Source organism: Tasmannia lanceolata, unplaced genomic scaffold (genome assembly GCF_043159265.1).
Source record: "Tasmannia lanceolata isolate RefF3 unplaced genomic scaffold, GAP_Taslan_0.1 ptg000011l, whole genome shotgun sequence".
NCBI lineage: Eukaryota > Viridiplantae > Streptophyta > Magnoliopsida > Canellales > Winteraceae > Tasmannia > Tasmannia lanceolata.
In genome coordinates, this window is record NW_027518688.1 from 12,942,839 (window position 1) to 12,964,265 (window position 21,427).

At 37.3% G+C, this 21,427-nt stretch overlaps 1 protein-coding gene and 1 non-coding gene across 2 annotated transcripts in view; one reads left to right on the plus strand and one right to left on the minus strand.

Annotated features, from left to right (window-relative positions):
- Positions 1-19,819, plus strand: part of LOC143885890 (uncharacterized) — a 56,596-nt gene extending 36,777 nt beyond the window's left edge. The window contains exons 4-6 of the mRNA XM_077389931.1: positions 15,868-16,410; positions 18,559-18,686; positions 18,822-19,819. Coding sequence (XP_077246046.1) covers positions 15,868-16,410; positions 18,559-18,686; positions 18,822-19,819 — 1,669 coding nt within the window. The remainder of the gene's footprint in view (positions 1-15,867; positions 16,411-18,558; positions 18,687-18,821) is intronic.
- Positions 14,846-14,952, minus strand: LOC143886967 (small nucleolar RNA R71). The gene has a single exon (XR_013253957.1). It is a non-coding gene; the product is annotated as a small nucleolar RNA R71 (small nucleolar RNA).
- Positions 19,820-21,427: the final 1,608 nt, after the last annotated feature.

Sequence of the window (21,427 nt, forward strand, 5' to 3'; positions counted from 1 at the left end):
CATTAAAACTTTTTCAGTAACCAGATATGAATGATTTTAGACTACTAGAAGAGTTTCATGAATTTAGAATAAGTTTTGCTATCAATTTTTGAATTTCCAAAATTTAGGTTAGATTACAAATTAACAAATCAACTCATAACATACAAATCTTAAATCAAGTAACACTTTTACAGTATAGATAGAAACATTGTATTAGACTACTGTAAAAATTTTAAAGGTTTTTATTAAGATTTGATGCCAATTACAATTCACATAAAATTCGAATAAAATCAATGAATCAATTAAAAAGTAGATTAAATGGTTCCCTAAAATCATGTAAAAATTCCAGTAGATATTAAATAGGTTATATGATTTACTATAAAAATTTCAAGACCTAAAAAGCAATGATCCTCAATAAAATCTATTTTTGAATAAAAAGGGAAATTCGTTTGCTAAGAATTAAAACCCGTTTTTTAAAAGAAAATTGTAAAATCATATTAAACCTTTGTCAAATCTTTTGAAATTTTTTTACTAACTTTCTAATGGCCTAAACTACTGGTTTGTAGGAAAAAAATTAGAATTTTCATTAATTTAATATAAAAATGAATTACGAAACTTAAACGAAGAAGCGATTAGAAAATGGATAAAAAAAAATTTCAAAAATTGTTTCCATGAGAAATTCAATTTATTATTGACCATTAATTCTTGAGAGTTTCATCAATTTTGAAAACCTTTTGATATTTATTAAAAATGACCGAAATATAAAATAATTGAAAATCAGACTAAAAAGATTCAAACAATTTCAAAAAATTTTGGGTCAACTTGAAATTCAAAAATCGGTTTTGGGTCAAAATGTCATCAACTTTGGAATTGATTTGAGCCGTTTTTTATTTTATTCTTCAAAAAATAACCCTTTGCTAGGTTACCTTTCGAAAAATCGAACGGAAACCGAGACGGTCAAACCATGGTCCAAGATCACGATTTCTAGTAGCTTTGGAATTTTTAAAACCCTAGAAAAATATTGGTTTTTGAAAACGATCCTATTTTCAAGCACTTGCTTTCTAAATCCCGTTTAAAACCATACCGAAAATAAAAGAAAGAAAATCGATCTTTGAATGGAGGAAAACTAATTTTTGGGTGAAATTTTTGATTTTAAAAACTTATATTCTATGTTATATAATACTTGAATTTTAAAAGAAAATTCATAGATTTGATGCCCCAAAAAAATAAAACCCTAGCATGTTTTTCTAATTCGCAAAGAAGAGAATTCTTACCGTTGATCGCGATCTTTGTCTCTAGGGTTGGTGATGCTAGATATACGCTTTGTCCAACCCTTTTATATGCTCAAAAAGATCCAAAGAACACTCAAATAATCTTTGATTGTGTGATGCCTTGGAGGAGAAGAAGGAATTTAAGAATCCCTTTTGTGAAGAACACTTGAGAGAGAGATGAACACTATAGCAACAAAAGAGAGGAATGAATTCCACGGAGGAAGAGAGAAAGAGATGAATTTTCTTGAGAGAAGCCAAAGGTTGTGCTTGCTTTGTTTTTATAGAAAAAGTTAGGGTTAGATTAGATTTAGAAGTTTCCAATGTAAGGACTCCTACCTTTAGTTAGTTTCCAATTCTCACCTATGACTTGCTTTTCCCTTACCTTCTAAATTGGATTTACTTCTAATATTGATTTCTTATAAGCCAAGTAATGCTAAATTACACAATGGAGATCCTTCAAGATCAATCTAGAAGCCTTCTCACATAGGAAACTAGCTTTTATGAATGATTTTCGTCCAAAATTGGCTGCCTGACGTTTGACCTCATTTTGACCTATTTAGAGGCTGATTCAGGAAAAGTCATGAACTAGAAAGGTGTAGATCTTTTCAAAACGTTCGAAACAAGTATAATAACTAATTTTTTGGACGAGAAGGTAAAACATTATGGCCATTTTACTAACCTAACCTTACAAGCCCTTTCTAATTATAACTCTTCATTTCTTTATTATTTTTTCAAAACAAATATGGTGTCACCAACCACCCTATCCCTTGTAGGACGTTTTTACATGTGGCCTCCTCATGTGGGGCACCCACTTATGTGGCCGACCCACATGGGCGGGTCCACATGGACCCCGACCTTGTGGACTTTAGCTCAATGGGCCTTCTCACATGGGTTTTAGGTCTTTTTCATAAAAATTTATAAAACTCTTTTAAATTCAATATTTATGGATGGACCTAACCCATGTGACCTTTATAGTGCACCCCTAACATATGGTTGTACCATCCCCTTTAAAGAAACAAAATTTTTGAACCAAAACACCCCTGTTTGACCATTACCCACCAAAATGCGACCAAAATACCCTCAAATTGGTTCATTTTTTAAAGGGGAAAATAAAAATGAAAAGTTTTCGTAGTCAAACCTCAAAAATAGAAAGTCTTTAAGTTTTCTTCTTTTGGTGGGTATTATCAAACAGGATCATTTGGCATTCCCTGAAAATGCCCAAAATGCCCTCAACACTCCAAATTTCCAAATCGAGTGAAACCCGTAAGAGGTCTAAATTTAGCAGGCTTTTCAAAATTCATGGAATTACTCAAGATTTTTCAGACACAACCCGTGGGTCAAATGAAACATATTGAAAATTACCAAATTACCCATGTGGTGCAAAAATTGATGAAATTAGGGAAAACCCTGAGAAATTCCAAAAATAGGAAGTTTTCTTACTTGATTGGAAACTTGAATTCTAATCTTCCGGAGACTAATGGAATTTCTTAGAGACTTTCAGGATCGCGAATCAACTTCAAAACTCCTATAATGAGATGAAACTTATCCTAAAAATGCAAAAATGCAGAAGACCGACTCAAGACTCGATGACAGTACCGAATCTTTTACTTTTTAAAGTGTAGCAAAATGGGGGTGTCTACATGGACCATGGCAAAATTCCAATTCTAATTGTTCAGAAGGAAGTCTGGGTAATTTTTTTTTTTAATCCGAGAACCCTTGTGATGTTGTTATGGGTATATGGTTCCCATGCTAATTCTTAGTCAGGATAATTTTGTGATGCATGCGCAATAGCGGGTCAATTAATCACTTTTGCTTCTGTGATTAATCTGATAAAATTTTGATGAGTACTCTTAGAGAAATGATATATTGTCCATAATCTGCTCTTTGAACTAACCATTTCTCATTAATTTTGCTTACCTCCAACGTTACAAGTGACTGGCCCCGAGTATGAAAATGAGACCGGATTATCAACTCTCCATTCTAACAAGACCAATTTCCCTAGCTCTAAATACTTGACTTAGTATTACCCTTGATTGGTTCAGATGGCATACCGAACCTGTTATTCACCCAAACCTCGCACTTGCTTTGTTCATTATACAGATTCTTGAATCTCAATTGTTTGCTTGAATTTCCTAAACCTAAGCCCAAATTGAATCCTTTTTGGCGCCTTAATGTTGACTAAACACTCGACACTTGATGAGCGCTCGATGCAAATACCTCACAACATGAGAAGGAGGAGAACAAAGTTTTTCTTTTCATTAGAGCTTCACGTTGATGCCATTACTTCTAAAGGTGCTACACTTGTTTTTCATTACTAGTTGCAATGAAGTAGGACAGACCCGTGTTTTGTCCTTCGTATGATACTAGCTTGGTCCTTCTATTTGAGCTATGGTATTGGGATCATGTTCTGTCATCCCAGGTCTGCATATCACAATTCCTTAGGGCTTTCAGGATTATCTTTACCTTTCACGGTCTGTTTCATATCTCCGAAGTTACCCCGAGTGTATTTCATTTACGAGATCTTCTGCGGGCCTGAGATTCCTTTGATTTCAATGAACACTTCCTCTATGGTTAGGGCGATGACGAAATGTTTCTTCAGCCACCCCTTGACCCTCACATCCTCTTTATCTCCTTAGGATTCTTACAGGGTGTAGCAATTTCCCTTCTTTTTGAGATCACCATTTCTTATAGGGCTTAGGGGTCACCTTTTCTTCGAGATCATTACTTCTTTCAGGGTTCGGGGTGTCTTCTTCGGGCTCATTCTCGTCATGTTCTTAGGAATTCTATTCAAACTTCGGGATTTCATCGATTATGGGGACATTTCCTCTGGTTGCTTCTTCATTCACAGTCATTCTCCTCATGTTCATCGGGATCCTTTTCGAGTTTCGGGATTCCCACGATTATAGGAACGATTTGGCGGGTTTAGGCGACGACGACCTCCTGAGCCAAAACCCCCTTTCGATCAAAAGGGATAAAAATCTACAAAAATTCAAAAACAACAAAAAACATAAAAAAAAACACTGAAAAGCATTTTTCGAAAAGCGATTCGAACTACGTTGGCTTGATCCCTTTCCACAGGGTACGTAGGCAGCTTGGGATCTTCATCCCAAGCCCAGTCAAACTTTTCAATAAAATCATTCAAACTTTTCAATAAAATCATTTAAACCCTTCAAAAAATAATTTAAACATAAAAAAAAATCTTTTAAACCTTTCAAAACAAAAACCAAAATGGGCAAGGACGGTGATGGCCAGGTCATTCGGAGCCCTCTTTTCATTCCATTTATGATCTTGATCGTGGTTTTTCGGTTTTCATCGATTTTTTGACGTTTTATCGGGTTTTGGGACTGGTGACGACGTAGCGTGGCCCCTTCACAGGGATTGTCCTCGCTGAGCCTAACGATAGGCTATGACGACTGCGAAACTTGTCCGATCTTTAGCGGATCAGGATCACTGAGCTCGATTCCTTTAGAATCGCTCCCTGAGTCTATCATATGTCCCCTTTTCTTTTCCCTGCCATTTTGGGTTTACGCATATCGTCAATTTTCCGATTCCTTTCTTTCCTCGCATCTTTTAGCTTATCGTGTGTTTGTCTTTGGTTCCTTGTGTGTTCACTTTCAGCTTGCTTATTCCTTGTGTGTTTAGTTTCACATGCTTATTTACATGCTTAGCTGTAACATTTATCTGCTTACTTATCATGATCATATCTTAGTTATAGATATTTACTGCTTTCCTACTTATCATATTTGCTATATTACTTGCTTAGCTGTAGCTGTGCATGCGGAAGTTACTGCATTCCTAGATGCGATGGGTTAGGAGTAGATGCGGTGAGTTAGGATTTGGATGTTTATTTTCTTTTGCCCATCCCCGAGTCGTGCATGCTTAGATAGACATTTTCTAGGGGATACTCCTTCCCGTTTCATCTGATTTTCGCCCAACACTCTTTAAAATTAATAATAAATGGCATAAGAGACCAGGTGCTCGCACTTGGGCAAATTGGGGGTGCTCTTCGGATCTTCCTCATTCGTCACCAGGCATGGACTTTTGTATCTCTGATTATCTGTTGAAACAGAGTATTGTATGGGATCCAGGGCCCATTTCCTTGGATGGCGACTCTTCTTTGTTATAGGTACGTCTTGGTTCCGGGCTAGTCCTTGAATCAAAAAGTATCTCATTTATATCGCTACCCATGCTGTGAGTGGCACCATTTCGAGAGTTCCTTGGTAGAGCTCTCCTTCACATTGTGGAGATCTTAGAGGATTGACGTGGGATCTCGTATCCCTCGCTCACCGTCCTCGGGATCGGGGTCCACAGATACCGTATGGCAGAAGGCATTCCGCCGGCTGTTGCATGAGAGAGCAACCACACACTTTTCAATAGATTTTGTCGTATTCATTTAATTCATCTGAGGTGGCTGCACTGTCATGCAACAGCCGTCCGTGAAAGTGCCTTATGTGATGGTCTCTAGCAAATCCCTACAACAAATAAACATATTCCTTATTGATTTAAGGGATTTGGGGCCATTGGAATAGGAAGGATTTCTGATATTAAGCTTTTGGGAGAGGATAAACAGGGAGGAATGTGGAAGGGTTGCAAACTTGCAATCAAGAATGGCGTTTGGTGTTTGGAAATTACCGAAATTATGGAATGTGAGGAGATTCATACAACAAAAATTGGTAGATATTTTGAAAGACCTATGAAAATAGTTTATTTTAAAAATTCGATTTTATTAAATTCCACATGTGAAAAAAATGCCACATAAATTCAATAGGAGAAGGAGGGGTGTCCATGTCAGGGTGAACAGTGAAACAACGTCCTCCTTAATATATAGATGTACACTCTCCAATTGGCTTCATCATAATGATTAGAAAAGTTTTTAACATGATTCCTTAGATTACTGATTTTGTAACATTAGCCAAAAAGCAAAGCATTATCAATACCATAATAATTACGGGTGGTTGGGCACATCCGTAGAGATTAGTCCCGCCCTAAACTGGGGTGAGGAAACTTATGCAGGTGCATCTACGTTGTTTGTAGGCCAAGAACTACAAAGCCATGATCTAGCCATTTCGAACCGTTGGATCCATAGAGATTAGTCCCACCCTAAACTGGGGTGAGGATACTGATGCAGGTGCATCTACGCCGTTTGTAGGCCAAGAACTACAAAACCATGATTGAGCAATTTCGAACTGTCGGATCACGAAATTGATGACACGTATCAATGATCGAGACTGAGATTATGTCAGATCATTATTTTCTAAGGCCAATATACGCAAGATCATGACGATAACGGACAACGTTATAATCAACGGCCCACGCCGATGAAAAGCTTAAAGAGTATTAGATTATTAGGAGTTTCTTTTTCCTAAAATTGTAGTTTTACTAGTGTAGGGAATTTGACTGGGTAGAAATCACCCCTAAAAGCTAGCCATTAGAGGGAGGGTGCTCATTCCCTTATAACCCATCCCCATCCATTTCACTTATCCGATGTGGGACTATTTGCATTTGCCTGGAACCCTGACAATCTCCCCCTCCACGCGGAAGCCACATAGACAATCTCGCCACTCCACGCAGCGGCAACATGGGAACCACGAGATACTACATCTAGGTTTCTGAGATCTTCCCCGAAGGACATTCCTGCCCTCGGAGGCAAATCAGGGTTACCACGCCTAGAGCTTTGATACATTTGTTGTGGCAAGAACCTGCCACTAGAAATCCATTTATTAGAGACTACTCAAAGCAAACAATGACAAATAACCTCCGACAACCCACAAAATTAGCCTAAACGAGTGTGTGCAACAAATCAAGAGTGTAGTTGTAAATACCTGAATTTACCCCTTCCTTTAAAATTCGTCCCCCCTTGTTAATCAAGGGTATTTCGATCATTAAGAATTTAATTAGAATTAGGGCTTCTTTAGAAAACCTATAAATAACCTCTTAAGGAGAATTTCACAAACATTAAGAAACCCTAAACCATTTGCTCCAGCCGTAAGAGGAGATTTGCGTGGAGAAGAAAAAGAAGAATGCGATTTGGAAAGACAGATCTTGGATCGAGGTAAGACTAATGATCTTTATTGATTAGATGAATAAAAAGAAACCTAAAACGAGGATCTAATTAGACTTGTTATTATAATTTAGATTGTTAAGTTTGATGTAAAGAATCATATAAGAATTTATGTATAGATTTATGGATCCCTATGAAACTAAGAATTTAGTTTTGAAACTCTAAGAATCTAGGTTTGGATTATGCCCTAAAAGCTTAGATTAAATATGGTAATTAGATTTGAGGATTTCAGAGCATGAAATTGGGTTCTATGCATTCCTCTCATCGATACGAATCCAACGGATCCAACCTCACACGAATCGGATGTCAAACGAAGGAGTTATGGCCGTTTTAGTGCAAAAAGGTGAAAAATCGCATTTTGGACAAATCTGGGTTCGCGCGTGGGGCGGCCGTCCGGAAAATGACGGACGTCCGTGATTACCACCTTTGGCCACAGTAGATCCTCGGACGTCCGCTGCCCGGAAGTCCGTCATTCTCGGACGGCCGGCGCGACAATTTTTCCAAAACTTTGGAAATTCACAACTTATTCGTTTCTTGTCCGTTTTCGACGTTCTTTTACTCTACGGGTATGCCGAAAATGCCATCTTTCTGTTAAAAATGGTTCCAAGAGGTTTTGAAAACTTTATAATGATAAGAATCCCAAAATATAATCCCCCTATCAAGAATCTCTGAGAGTTTTTCATTTCTTCTTCATTATATTCGAGGGTCTCTAATTCGGCCCATAAAGAAAGGTGAATTCGGTGTATTCGTGAAGAGAAGTTGTACTCTTTGAGGTAGTGGGCGATTAGGGTTGACTCCTTGGAGGTGGTTGTGCAAAGAAGGTTTGTTCCCTCGGAGGCGGAGAGGTGTTTGTACGGCTTGGAGATTCGGCGTGTAGAATCACACTATTAGTGGAGTAACCAAGGGGACAAACTTGGAAGAGTGGAGTAGGTCTTGTTGATAGACTGAACCACTACAACTCTTGGTGTCTTCATTGTAGTGTGCATCTTCTTTTCTCCTTGCCTTTGGTGATTGGTAATATCTAAACCCGATTTTCATTGTCTTGCTTAATTAAACAAGGGTTAGATATAAATTGCTTAGATTGGTAATTCCTCTTCTTTATTTTCTCATAAGCATATTTGAACAAGGGTTAGAATAATCTAGGATTAATCTTACACACCCTTCCTAATTAAGGCAAAATTTTTAAATTACCCAATTCACCCCCCTCTTGGGTTGCCCTACTGGGAATTCAGTAGTGTGGACCCCGATCCGAGAGAGGCGGGAGACGAGCCCCCACGAGAAGTCTCTCTCTGGAATCATCCACGTGAATGGAGAGCTCTACCAAGGAACTCTCGAAAGAAGTCCCTCTCACAGCATGAGAGGCGATGGAAAGTGAGATACCTCTCGATTCGGGGACTAGCCAGGATTCGAGACGTACCCTAAACAAAAGAGAGTCGCCATCCAATGAAGTGGGCCCTGGATCCCATATTGTGCTCTGTTGCAATGGATAACCAGAGATACAAAGAAAGGCTCATGCCTGGTTACGAATTTGGAAGGTCCGAAGAGCACCTCGTCCGCCCAAGTGTAAGCACCTGGTCTCTTATGCTATTTATTATTGATTTTGAAGAGTTTTGGGCGAAAGTCATGTGAAATGGGAACATATATCTCTGAGAAGACGTCTACCTAATCATACATGTCTCAGAGATGAATAATAAACAAACACAAAATAAATGAAAGAAGTGTCACCTAAGAGTAGCTAGATTTTAAGTGACAAGCCTAAATGATGTCTAAGTTCTGGGTTGCAAACACATACATGCTACAGCTAAAGGTATAAGATCTGTACATGAAAGTAAGAAAACACAGCAAAACACACAACACAATTCAATTCTATACACGACTCGACAAGACGAATCCTAAAACTCTAATGCAATACTTGACTCGGACCAGAATGGCCATCCACCCTGGCTGCTCTACGTATCCCGGCCTCGGGAAGAATCAAAATCAACGTAGTTTGATGACCTATTCTAGACTACGATGCCTAACCATTTAGAACCGCTATCCTAGACTCGATCCACTAGACTCAACTGGTTTTTAAAGCTTTTTGTACGATTATTTAAGTTCAAGTAAATTGTAATTCTTAGGACTCTCTATATGCCCTAACTAATGCAAGTTGATTAGCCTTAAGCTAATGCAGGTGGGCCCTACATCATATGTGTAACTAGGCTGTGCATCCTAAATAAAATCATGGGCTGACTATATGCTTCCTAGTCTAGCCATCGGTTCGACTAAATGTCTAACCGACCAGGACTCGAGGCCTCCTAACTCTAGGGACACTCACACGACAAGACACACCATACCAACACAATCAGAATAGACTCCTAACCCTAAAACACCCCAAACATTTAGGACAGACTCCTAACTCTAGGGGAAGATCTTTTTGAAAAATATTTTGGAGAAGTTTTGTATTTTTGGAAGGTTTAAAAAGTTTATTTTTAAAGGTTTGGCTGGACTTGGGATGTGGATCCCAAGCTGCACTACGTACCCTGTGGAAATGGATCAAGCCAACGTAGTTCGGAAACAGATCTCCTACTACTCACGATGACTCAAGATTTTTGAGTTTTTTGGTTTTTCAGATTTTTTGATGTTTTTGACTCAAGATGACAGAATCCTATCATCATAAGGGTAGGATAGACTCCTGATATCCCGCAAAGGTTGGACAACATCCTATGCTTTGCAGGGGATAGACAGAATCACGACTCTGCAAGTGTTGGACAACATCCTATACCTTGCAAGATTGGATAAAATCACATGACTTGATGAGAAGTTGAATGGAATCCTAACCCCTATGATGATAGGACAGACTCATATGCTAATGAATTGATTCCTAAACTGGTAACTCTAAGAAAGGGTGTTATCTAGACAGAGCATGTCTTCTGGAAGAAGAAGAGACAAGAAGGGATGCTAATGAGACTAGGCAAGTCTCCTAAAAGAGAGGTGAGCTCCAAGTATCCCTATCATCGCCCTTGCAACGATAAAGAGGGTTAGGGCAACTGCCAGACCAAGTTGGCCTTCAACTAGTAGGGGTGCAACTTGTGAGACTAAAGATAGTCTCCTATGAAGGTGATTTTCTAAAGGGACAAAGCTTGTCTCCAAAGGGTTCGGCTCTAGATGACTTTTTCATCGCCCGTGCAATGAATAGGGGAAACTAAGGTCTTAAATGATATACATCTAAAAGACTTGGGCAAGTCTTTTAAATAGAGAGGAGAGTGCTACTTGGACTGAGCAAGTCCCCTAATAATGGGCTTGGGCTATCGCCGTCATCGCCTTTTCGATGAATGGAGTACCTAAAGTGTAAGGGCATTTAAAAATTATGATCTCTAATTTTAAGAAAAACTACATGCGACTAAGAAAACACAAATGTTGGACCATATAATTGCAAGAATTATACTATCTCAATCACACACAGCACCAACAACTCATATAATGAATAAGAATACATCCATTAAACTACACAGTTTTTAAGATCATTCCATCACTGTTCGCAATTTCCATATACATCATTCAGTCCATACCATCACCACCCAACAGAATGTATGGATGCATTCAAAGATATTTCCAATGGAGGCAAATGTAAAATTAAAGGTGCATCCATTTCAAAGATATATATATATATATATATATATATATATATATATATATATATATATATACAATTCCAGGTAGATTCGTTCTTGATATCACATTTTGGCACTTAACAATATTCCAACTGAAAGTAACTACTGATGCTACATATAACATGATCATAACTTTAAGCCTAACCATATTATCAATATCATAGAAATATAGAATCAAGGAAAAATACATTCATAGCTTTTGTACCTCTATGTTCCTCAATAACTAAAACTGACATAAGTGCAACGACTATCCTTAATATGATGTGAGTGTAGCTTCTAATTAAGATCAAATTGCTGAGAGTATAATAATAGAGTATAATAATATAGAATTAATGAGGACATTCTTGTTCCTTGTACATGCGCAATAATATAATTTAGGGAAATATACCATGTTCCCAAAAATCAACAGCTTCCTCAGCTTACACAGTCCAAATATCCATTAATTTTGAAAGGCATTGTCTTTAAAATTGTCATTTTAAAGGAAATGAACCAGTTCAGACAAATATAAGAACAATGCCATCATCAGTATATTGTCAAACCAAAGCATGTTACTTCTTTAAAATTGGCTCTATTTTCGTAAAAACTGGATGAAAGTTCAGCTTAAGACAAATTTATCTTTATATAAAATCCAACATGCTTAAAACTTAAACAAGAAGACAAAACAAAGGCCTATACCCCTATTCCCTTCTTTGTTTTATATTTTAGAAAATCTAGTTCCAAACTAAAGACAACACAGTATGATTTTTCAAATAGAGAGAAAAGTCATCTCATATACATATCACTTAACTAGATACATCATTTAACCTCTTTGTGTGAACATGTCATTTTTAAAGTAATTTTACTATCACAGTTCTCTAAAAAAAAAAAACTAATATTTCTAACATAAACATTCAACATGAACACATTAATTCTATAGTATGATTACCCAATGACCTGAACCAATTGCATGAATAAAGAAGTTATGAAATAAAGTTAGTACCTAAATAGTTAGACTCCTCTCATTTAGAATCCTGAACAGATTACTAGATTCAAACCCCCTCCCCTTTTTTTTAAAAAAATAAAATAAAATAATGAGTGGAAAACAGTACTTTCATGTTTTGTCATTGGCACAATTATGTTATGACATCAATACACTCACCTAGGACATGACTGAGCTAGCATCATAAAAAAAATAATGAACAAAAGCAAATAGGAACAATGCAAATAGTAAACCAGGTTTATATGATGAGCACATTTAAGTGTGAATTATAGGTAGGAAAAGCATGCATATATCATGTTTAGAGCGGTACTACTAAGGTATTTTCTTTGTTTTTTGTGTTTCAGGGTTATATTGGGAATCCGAGGAAAATATGCTAAGAAGATGAAATTTCAAGGAAATTGATGAAAGCTTGGAAAATCCTCGCCGAAGTTTGTATTGCAGCCCTTCGATTGGATGGTGTGGATAACTCATGGAATGATCTAGGGGGTTGTACCTAATCAACATTGGGGCCCACTAAATGGAAAGCTAATCATCCATTGGAATTGAGTTAAAAGGCACAGCCAATTGGTTGAGTCGTGCCCCACTTTTTGAACGGTTTAGATCAGCCCATGAAAGTTGTATTGTAGGCCCCATCAATGGAAATGATATATTGGGATGCAACTAATGTGACCCAATCAAGTGAACGGTTTTGATTAAGTGGGTCTCATAAAGTGGTTTTGCTCACCAATGATTTTATCAAAATTTTCATTTGGATGGATGGTTTGGATGACCCTAAAGGGAATTATTAGGAGTACAAGTTAATCAATATAGTGGCTTATTCGAATGGATGGTTGGGATTACACCAAGGTGGCAACTTTCTCATGTTAAAATTGCACTAACTCCAGCCATTATGGGCATTATTATGGATAAAAACATAATACAAGCAAAATCTTAACCCATATTCCTACGTTGGAAGGTCAAAAAGGAAGAGACAACTTACCAAAAATGGGTGCTAAGTTGCTGAAATTGTGAAGAAAGAAAAGAGTAAGTTTGTTCTTACCAACAAATACTAAAAGTTTCAGAAATTGCCAAAGACAGGTGGGGTTGCCAAAAATACAAAAAGATGCCAAGATTGTGTCTTTTCTTGGAGATAAAAATAGAAGGGGAAGAAAGCTACATATGGAAAAAAAGAAGACATTCTTTTCACTCTATTCTCTCTTTTTCTCTCCACTACTCTCAAGCTCTCTCCCTTAGGTTTTCTTGTTCTTTCTTTTTCTTTTTCTTTTCAACTCTCAATCCAAGGCATCATCATCCACCATTCAAATTCAAGGTGACATTAAAGCTTGAAGGAGGAAGATTCAACCAAAGTTGGAGGAGAAAAAGACTAAGTTCTATTTAATTTTTGTTATTTATTTTAAGTTCAATTTGATGTAATTTTGTTTCAATTCAAGTTAGTGAAGAAGTAATTAGTTTTTGTTTAATTTTCTTTCAAGTTCTATATGGCAATTCTTCTTCCTTCTATCTCGTTTATTTTTGTTTTTCTTCCCTTCTTCATGAGTAACTAAATCCTATTTACTTAGGGTTTAGTTGAAACCATGGGGAAGGAGAAATATTTACAATTAAATCAATCTACTCAATTGAAAAATTGTGTAGGATTTTGTGTTTGGAAAATCCCAATCATTCATGCCATTGGCTTTCCCCTTTCGTATCAATGATTGTTGATTAACAAATATAAAGTTCTATATAATCAATGTAAATTCGAGAGTGGATTTGATTAATTACTTATAAGGAATGACATCCCTTTGATCTTATTCCTTATTGACTAATTAATCGAATTTTCAACCCAATTCAAGAGTTTTTTTAATTAATCAATTTAATCCAAACCCATGGTGGATTCTAACCCTAAGTAATCTTTTATATTGAATTAAGGTTTTTACACTATTCCAAATTACTTTTGCAATTTTCCAATTTACTTAAGCCCTTAGAATTTAGTTTTCTAATTAAATTAGATAAGTAGTTAATAGAGATCATTAAAATTTGGTACACTTTGCCTAAATTAGGATTTTAAATCAAAAAGATCTTAGTTAAATTTGATTCTTAGATTGAATAGAATATACGCTTATATATAGTGTTGGCTCCGAGGTCTAAGTCCACGGAAATCCTGAGTACATTCCAGGCAACATTATATCATAGTTAGTATTCTAATCGATAAAAAACTAGGATTGACAACTAGATTTCTCTTCCTTGAGTTCGACCCGTATTTAGACGATCCGTGCACTTGCGGTTATTTAATTTCTCAATCAAGTTTTTGGCGCCGTTGCCGGGGAAGAGAGTTGTATTAGAATCTTAAATATTCGAAGTGTTAAATTAGTAGTTATTTTTAGTTTAGTTATAATTTTGGTTTCTTGCCTATCCATTTCTCTTACTTGGTTTTCTTGTGTTTATGAGTGTAGGTTGGGTGCGGAACTCAGCCAATCGACTAGAAAGGGCAAACCGGCTAGAGACGACAGAAGACATCACACCAAATCCAAATCAAGTAGTCATGGCGGAAGAACAAGAGCCGCCCAAAATTTTGCGCGATCGCTTCTATCCGGCCCGAACCGCGCAACCTTCTTGCATTCGATTGCCGGTTGCGCAGGGCAATAATTTTGAGCTAAAATCGCAATTTATTTCTTTGCTTCTTCATTTTCATGGCCTCCCTTCGGAGGATGCTTATTTATTTTTGCGTGAGTTTGAAGATGTATGTGCTCCGATTAAGTTGCAACAACTTATCGATGATGCGGTAAAGTTGCGGTTTATTACGTTTTCACTCAAGGATGGAGCCAAGAAGTGGCTCTATGGCTTACCAACAAACTCCATCACCACTTGGGAGGAGTTCGCCGTCGCTTTCCTAAAAAAGTTTTTTCCATTACATAAAACCAATAAGCTTAGGAACGATATTTTACAATTCAAACAAAAGCCATTAGAGTCATTTTCTAAGTTTATGGAGAGGTTCAAAGACCTACTCCAATAGTGTCCTCACCATGGAATTGATTTGTGGCACTTATGCCAAATTTTTTATGAGGGCATAGATTACCAAACAAAGCAACTTCTTGAGTCCATGTGTCCTAACGGTTTTACATCTTTTACGGATGAGGCCGCGGCATGGAACTTCTTACTTGATTTGGCTGAAAAAACAAGAGAGTGGGAATCCACTCAAGACGGTGAGAGAGCCACTTCAAGTAAGAGATTTCTAATTGAGGGTGCCGTAGCAAAATAGGCTCATCTTGATAGCTTAATCAAAAGGCTAGAAGCAATAGTTGTTAAAGGACCTTCACAAGTCAATCAAATTAAACATAGTGTTCCCATGTGTAATTGGTGTCAAGCCACGGACCATGTCATGGAAGAGTGTCCAACTCTTGCTAAATTTGGTAATTCTAATGAAAATGTGAGTGCTCTTTATGCTAATAATCCTTATTCTAGCACTTATAATCCGGGATGGAGAAATCATCCTAACTTTTCTTGGAATCAAGGTGGGCCATCTAATTTCCAAGGCCAAGGCCAATTCGGCCAACCTAGGCCCACCTTCCCTCCCACTTTTGTTCGGCCATCCGCTTCCCCTCCTAGTTTTCAAAACCCCATGATTAATAATGTTTCAAATCAGCAACCGCCGGGTTTTCAAAAACAAGGAGAGTCGGCACGCATAGCTTCCTTAGAAAAAAGCATAGAACTTCTCACTAGCACTTTCATGACAAGCCAACACAATATGGAGAAGCAAATCTCCCAACTTGCCATGGCGTTGCATGAGAGGGAAAAGGGGAAGATGCCAAGTCAACCCGTTCCTAATCCAAGGAACGTGAATATGAATGTGAATCAACAGGTACCGCCAAATCAGTTGAATGCCATTCAACCAATTTTGCCGCCGCAAGAGCCCTCCAACGAATGTAATGCCGTATATGCTTTAAGGAGTGGTAGAGATTACCACAAGGAGGAGGTCAGATCTGAACCTTCTAAAAATGCGCAAGATCTTCCAAAGGAGGTAAGTGAAGAACTTTCCTCCACAGGCTCAGAAGAGGAGCCCAAACAGGTAAGTCCAGAAGAGGTAACTTCTCCCCCTGCACGAGATTTCATTCCTAAAGCTCATTTTCCAAGGAGACTTGCTAATAATAAGAAGGTGGATGCCATAGATAAAATTTTAAATGTGTTTAAACAAGTGCAAATTAACATTCCTTTATTAGATGCGATTTCTCAGGTCTCTACTTATGCCAAAGTGTTGAAAGATTTGTGCACACAAAAGCGCACAACTAATGTGCCCAAGAAAGCTTTCTTGGCCGCAAATATAAGTTCCATCTTGTCTCAACAAATGGTGGTTAAGTATAAGGATCCAGTATGTCCTACTATTTCTTGCACTATTGGTAACACAAATATTGAACATGCTCTTTTGGATTTGGGTGCAAGTGTAAATCTCTTGCCTTTTTCTGTATTTAAGCAACTAGGATTAGGAGACCTCAAACCAACCACCACACTCTTCAATTGACGAATAGATCAATTAAAACACCCAAAGGGATGGTTGAGGATGTGTTAGTTAAAGTAGGTGAATTTTTATTTTCCGTAGATTTTGTTGTGTTAGATACCGAGCCTGTTGCTAATATCAAGGATCAAATTCCTATCATCCTTGGTAGGCCGTTCCTTGCCACTAGCAACGCTCTAATTAATTGTAGAAATGGATTAATGAAATTGTCTTTTGGAAACACATCGGTTGATTTTAATGTCTTTAGATTGGGTAAGCAACCAAATTTTCATGAAGAAATCAATATGTTGCATTCCTTTCCTGATGATATTGTTTCTAACTTTGAAATTGATTTGGATGCAGGATTCCAAGAATGCTTGGATGCACTAGGAGATGATGGAGGAGATGATTTCTTTTCCAAAGCTTTTGCCATCCAAAACGTGGAGCCTGTTGGACCACTCGCAACATCTCTTCCAAAGACATCAATCGAAGAAGCGCCACAGTTGGAGTTGAAGCCTTTGCCTTCTCATTTACGTTATGCATTTTTGAGTGATAATTGTACTTTGCCTGTAATAATTGCTGCGGACCTAACCTCCCCTTAAGAGGAGGAACTCATTAAATTGCTAAAAGATAACAAGGAAGCCATAGGTTGGACAATGGCCGACATCAAAGGAATTAGCCCTTCGATTGTGCAACATCACATCCATCTCGTTGAAGGTGCCAAACCCTCAAGGGAACATAAAAAAAGGGCTAATCCTGTGATGAAGGAAGCCATCCAAAAAGAGATTTTAAAATGGTTAGAAAATGAGATCATTTATCCCATCTCGGATAGCCAATGGGTGAGTCCCGTCCAAGTAGTGCCTAAGAAGTCGGGAGTCACGGTTATACAATCCGCCACCAATGAGCCTATTCCAACTCGCATTCAAACGGGGTGGGGGGTTTGTATTGACTACCGAAAGCTTAATGCTGCTACTTTGAAAGATCACTTTCCTTTGCCTTTTATTGATCAAATGTTAGAAAAGTTAGCGGGTCATGAGTATTATTGCTTTCTTGATGGATATTCTGATTATAACCAAATTCCCATAGCTCCTGAAGATCAAGAGAAAATGACATTCAGATGCCCCTTTGGAACATTTGCTTATAGACGCATGCCTTTTGGGTTATGCAATGCACCGGCAACTTTCCAAAGATGCATGATGAGTATCTTTTCTGACATGGTGGAGACATTCTTAGAGGTTTTTATGGATGATTTATCTATTCATGGCTCCACCTATGTCGAATGTTTACATCACTTAAAATTGGTCTTAGAAAGGAGTAGAGAAAAGAACATTGTCCTCAATTGGGAAAAGTGTCATTTTATGGTAAAAGATGACATAGTTTTAAGTCATGTGATTTCTAAAGAGGGAGTTAAGGTTGATAAAGCCAAGGTGGATCTCATTGTCCATCTTCCACCGCCCAAAAGTGTGAAGGATATTCGATCATTTTTGAGCCATGCGGGCTTTTACCGGCGTTTTATAAAAGATTTTTCTAAAAATGCTAGGCCTCTAACCAACTTGTTACCAAAAGATCAAAAAATTGAGTTTTTCAAAGAATGCTTCGATTCTTTTGAGTGTTTGAAAAAGGAGCTAACTACGGCTCCCATCATTCAAGCACCTAATTGGACCGAACCGTTTGAAATTATGTGTGATGCTTCCGACTTTGCAATAGGAGGTGTTGGGTCAAAGATTCAATAAATTACCGCATGTAATCTATTATGCAAGTAGAACTCTCAATGATGCACAACTCAACTACACCACTACTGAGAAAGAATTCCTAGCGATTGTGTTTGCATTAGAGAAGTTTCAGTCCTACTTGATTGGATCGCATGTGATAATTTATAAGGACCATTCGGCAATCAAGTATCTTGTTGGAAAAAAGGATGCTAAAGCTCGCCTCATTCAGTGGGTTTTACTTCTTCAAGAGTTTGATTTTGAGATTAGAGATAAAAAGGGTACGGAAAACTTGGTTGCCGATCACTTGTCTAGACTTCCTAATGTAAAGAATGACGAAGGTCCAATTAATGAAAACTTCCCTGATGAGCAATTGTTTGCTATTTTTAGTGAGCCATGGTATGCAGATATTGTGAATTACTTGGTTACAGGTGCTACACCGGATCATTGGTCCAACCAAGACAAATATCGGTTTCACTCACAGGTAAAGTATTTCTTTTGGGATGAACCCTATTTGTTCAAAACTTATTCGGATCAAATTGTCCGACGATGTCTGTCCAATCATGAGCACCAATCGATTCTATCTTTTTGCCATGATCAAGCCTGTGGTGGCCACTTTAGTGCAAAGAAAACCGCGCACAAAATTTTACAATGTGGTTTCTATTGGCCAAGTCTTTTTAGGGATGCTTTTGATTTTTGTAAGGCATGTAGATCTTGTCAGTCATTAGGTAGAGTTACAAAGCGAAATATGATGCCCCTCAACCCGATCTTAGTGGTAGAAATCTTCAATGTGTGGGGTATTGATTTTATGGGTCCGTTTCCCAACTCTTTTGGGAACTTGTATATTTTGTTAGGAGTAGATTACGTGTCAAAATGGATTGAAGCCATTGCTTGCAAATCCAATGACCACAAGGTGGTGGTCAAGTTTCTTAAAGAAAATATTTTTTCGCGCTTCGGTACACCTCGTGCCATCATTAGTGATAGGGGTAAGCACTTTTGTAATAGACCGTTTGAAGCTCTTATGAAGAAATATGGTGTTACTCATAAGTTGGCCACCCCTTATCATCCTCAAATGAGTGGCCAAGTGGAAGTTTCAAATAGGCAAATTAAGCAAATTTTGGAGAAGACAGTGAATCCAAACCGCAAAGATTGGTCCATTAGATTAGTGGATGCCTTGTGGGCTCATAGGTCGGCATTCAAGACTGATCTTGGTCAGTCTCCTTACCGCCTTGTGTATGGCAAAGCTTGTCACCTCCCGGTTGAATTGGAACATAAAGCTTTTTGGGCTATTAAGAAACTAAACTTTGATTTGTCTTCTGCAGGTGTTCAAAGGCGATTACAACTTTCTGAATTGGAGGAGTTGCACAATGAAGCGTACGAGAATGCAAAGATCTATAAAGAGAAGACAAAAGCTTTTCATGATAAACATATTTTGAGAAAATCATTTCAAGAGGGCGAAAAAGTGCTTCTCTACAATTCAAGATTGCATATCTTTCCAGGTAAGTTAAGGTCTCAATGGGATGGACCATATGTGGTTAACAAAGTTTTCTCTCATGGTGCGGCCGAGGTTCTAAATCCAAGCAATGGTGAAATTTTTAAAGTTAATGGTCAACGTTTAAAGCCGTTTATTGAGTTGTCACAGCCGAATATGGAAGAAGTCATGGATCTCCATGAACCTTCCTATTCTAATTCTACTTAAGAAAATACGGTACGTACCCTCCTTTCTATTTTTAGTTCTCATATTTTTCTTTCTATTTTTAATGCCTTGAGGACAATGCATAAATCAAGTATGGGGGTAGCTTTTGGAAACTTTCTTTTCTAATATTTTCTGTAGTTAAAGTTAGAAATTTTCTTTTCTTTTTGTTTTTAGTAATTTTTCAAATTAGAAAGAACTTGGTATTCTTAAAAAGAAAGTTGCTTTCCTATTTTAAGAAAGAAAGTTAGTGGATATTTTAATTTTGGAATTTAAAAAATTAGAAAGAATACTTTCCTTTCTTAGTTTTGTTTTCTTTTGGAATCTTTCTTTTAAAAGGATTTGAATAAGAAATAGAAATAGAAACTTGCTTTTTATATGGTATGGATAAAAAGGAAAGAAAGGTTGAAACAAAAGAAAGAAAGAATGATTTTTAGAAAGTTTGCTTCTTGATTATAGTTTTGATTTGTAGCCTTTTTTACTTGAGCTATTAAGTCTGAAGGGTTTTTATGCCTAGTTCTTTAAAGCCAACTGGCTTGAGAGCAACTGACTAAAAACTCCATACATGGGTCAATTAGAAAGCTTAATAAATCAAAGCATTGCACGTAATCAAAGGTAAAGTTTGAACTCATATGCATCAATGTCTATGACATATGCAAATCAAAGATTAGTCGGACACTGCTTAGTAGCCTGGGTGTCTGGTGCATGCCCTGCATGTCATTCACGCCAAAAGCAGTAGAGGATTACAAAAAAAAATGAGTTCTATTCTTAGAAAGTATGGAAAAAATGGAAAGTGTGGTGGACCATATAAATTTGAAAATTTTCTACGAAGTTTCCAAATCAAATTCCTTTTATGATACGATTACATTAGAAGCAAATTTAAGGGAGATGAGTAGGAAAAATTCAAAAGAAGATTCCTTACTTAAAATATTTTTCTAATTTTTTCAACTTGGAATAGGATGCAAAGTTTAAGTATGGGGGTATTCTTGTTCTTCTATTTTGAACAATTTATCAAAGAAACATGATTAGAAATTTTTGGCTTTACTCTATAGTAGGATTTGAAAAGAAAACTTTGTTTTCAGAATTTTGTGTGCATATTCGCTGCAAACACTCACGAGACACAAATCGTCCACTAGGGTAACCTAGGGGTTTAAAGGCTTGTTGCACGTGCTAAGTGCAATCGTGATTCCTACGAAAGTGAGTTAGGTTTCTGTTTAGTTTCTTTTTTTGTTTTTTTTTGTTTTTATTTGCTCGAGGACAAGCAAAGCTTAAGTATGGGGGAATCTGATGAGCACATTTAAGTGTGAATTATAGGTAGGAAAAGCATGCATATATCATGTTTAGAGCGGTACTACTAAGGTATTTTCTTTGTTTTTTGTGTTTCAGGGTTATATTGGGAATTCCGAGGAAAATATGCTAAGAAGATGAAATTTCAAGGAAATTGATGAAAGCTTGGAAAATTCCCGCCGAAGTTTGTATTGCAGCCCTTCGATTGGATGGTGTGGATAACTCATGGAATGATCTAGGGGGTTGTAACTAATCAACATTGGGGCCCACTAAATGGAAAGTTCTAATCATCCATTGGAATTGAGTTAAAAGGCACAGCCAATTGGT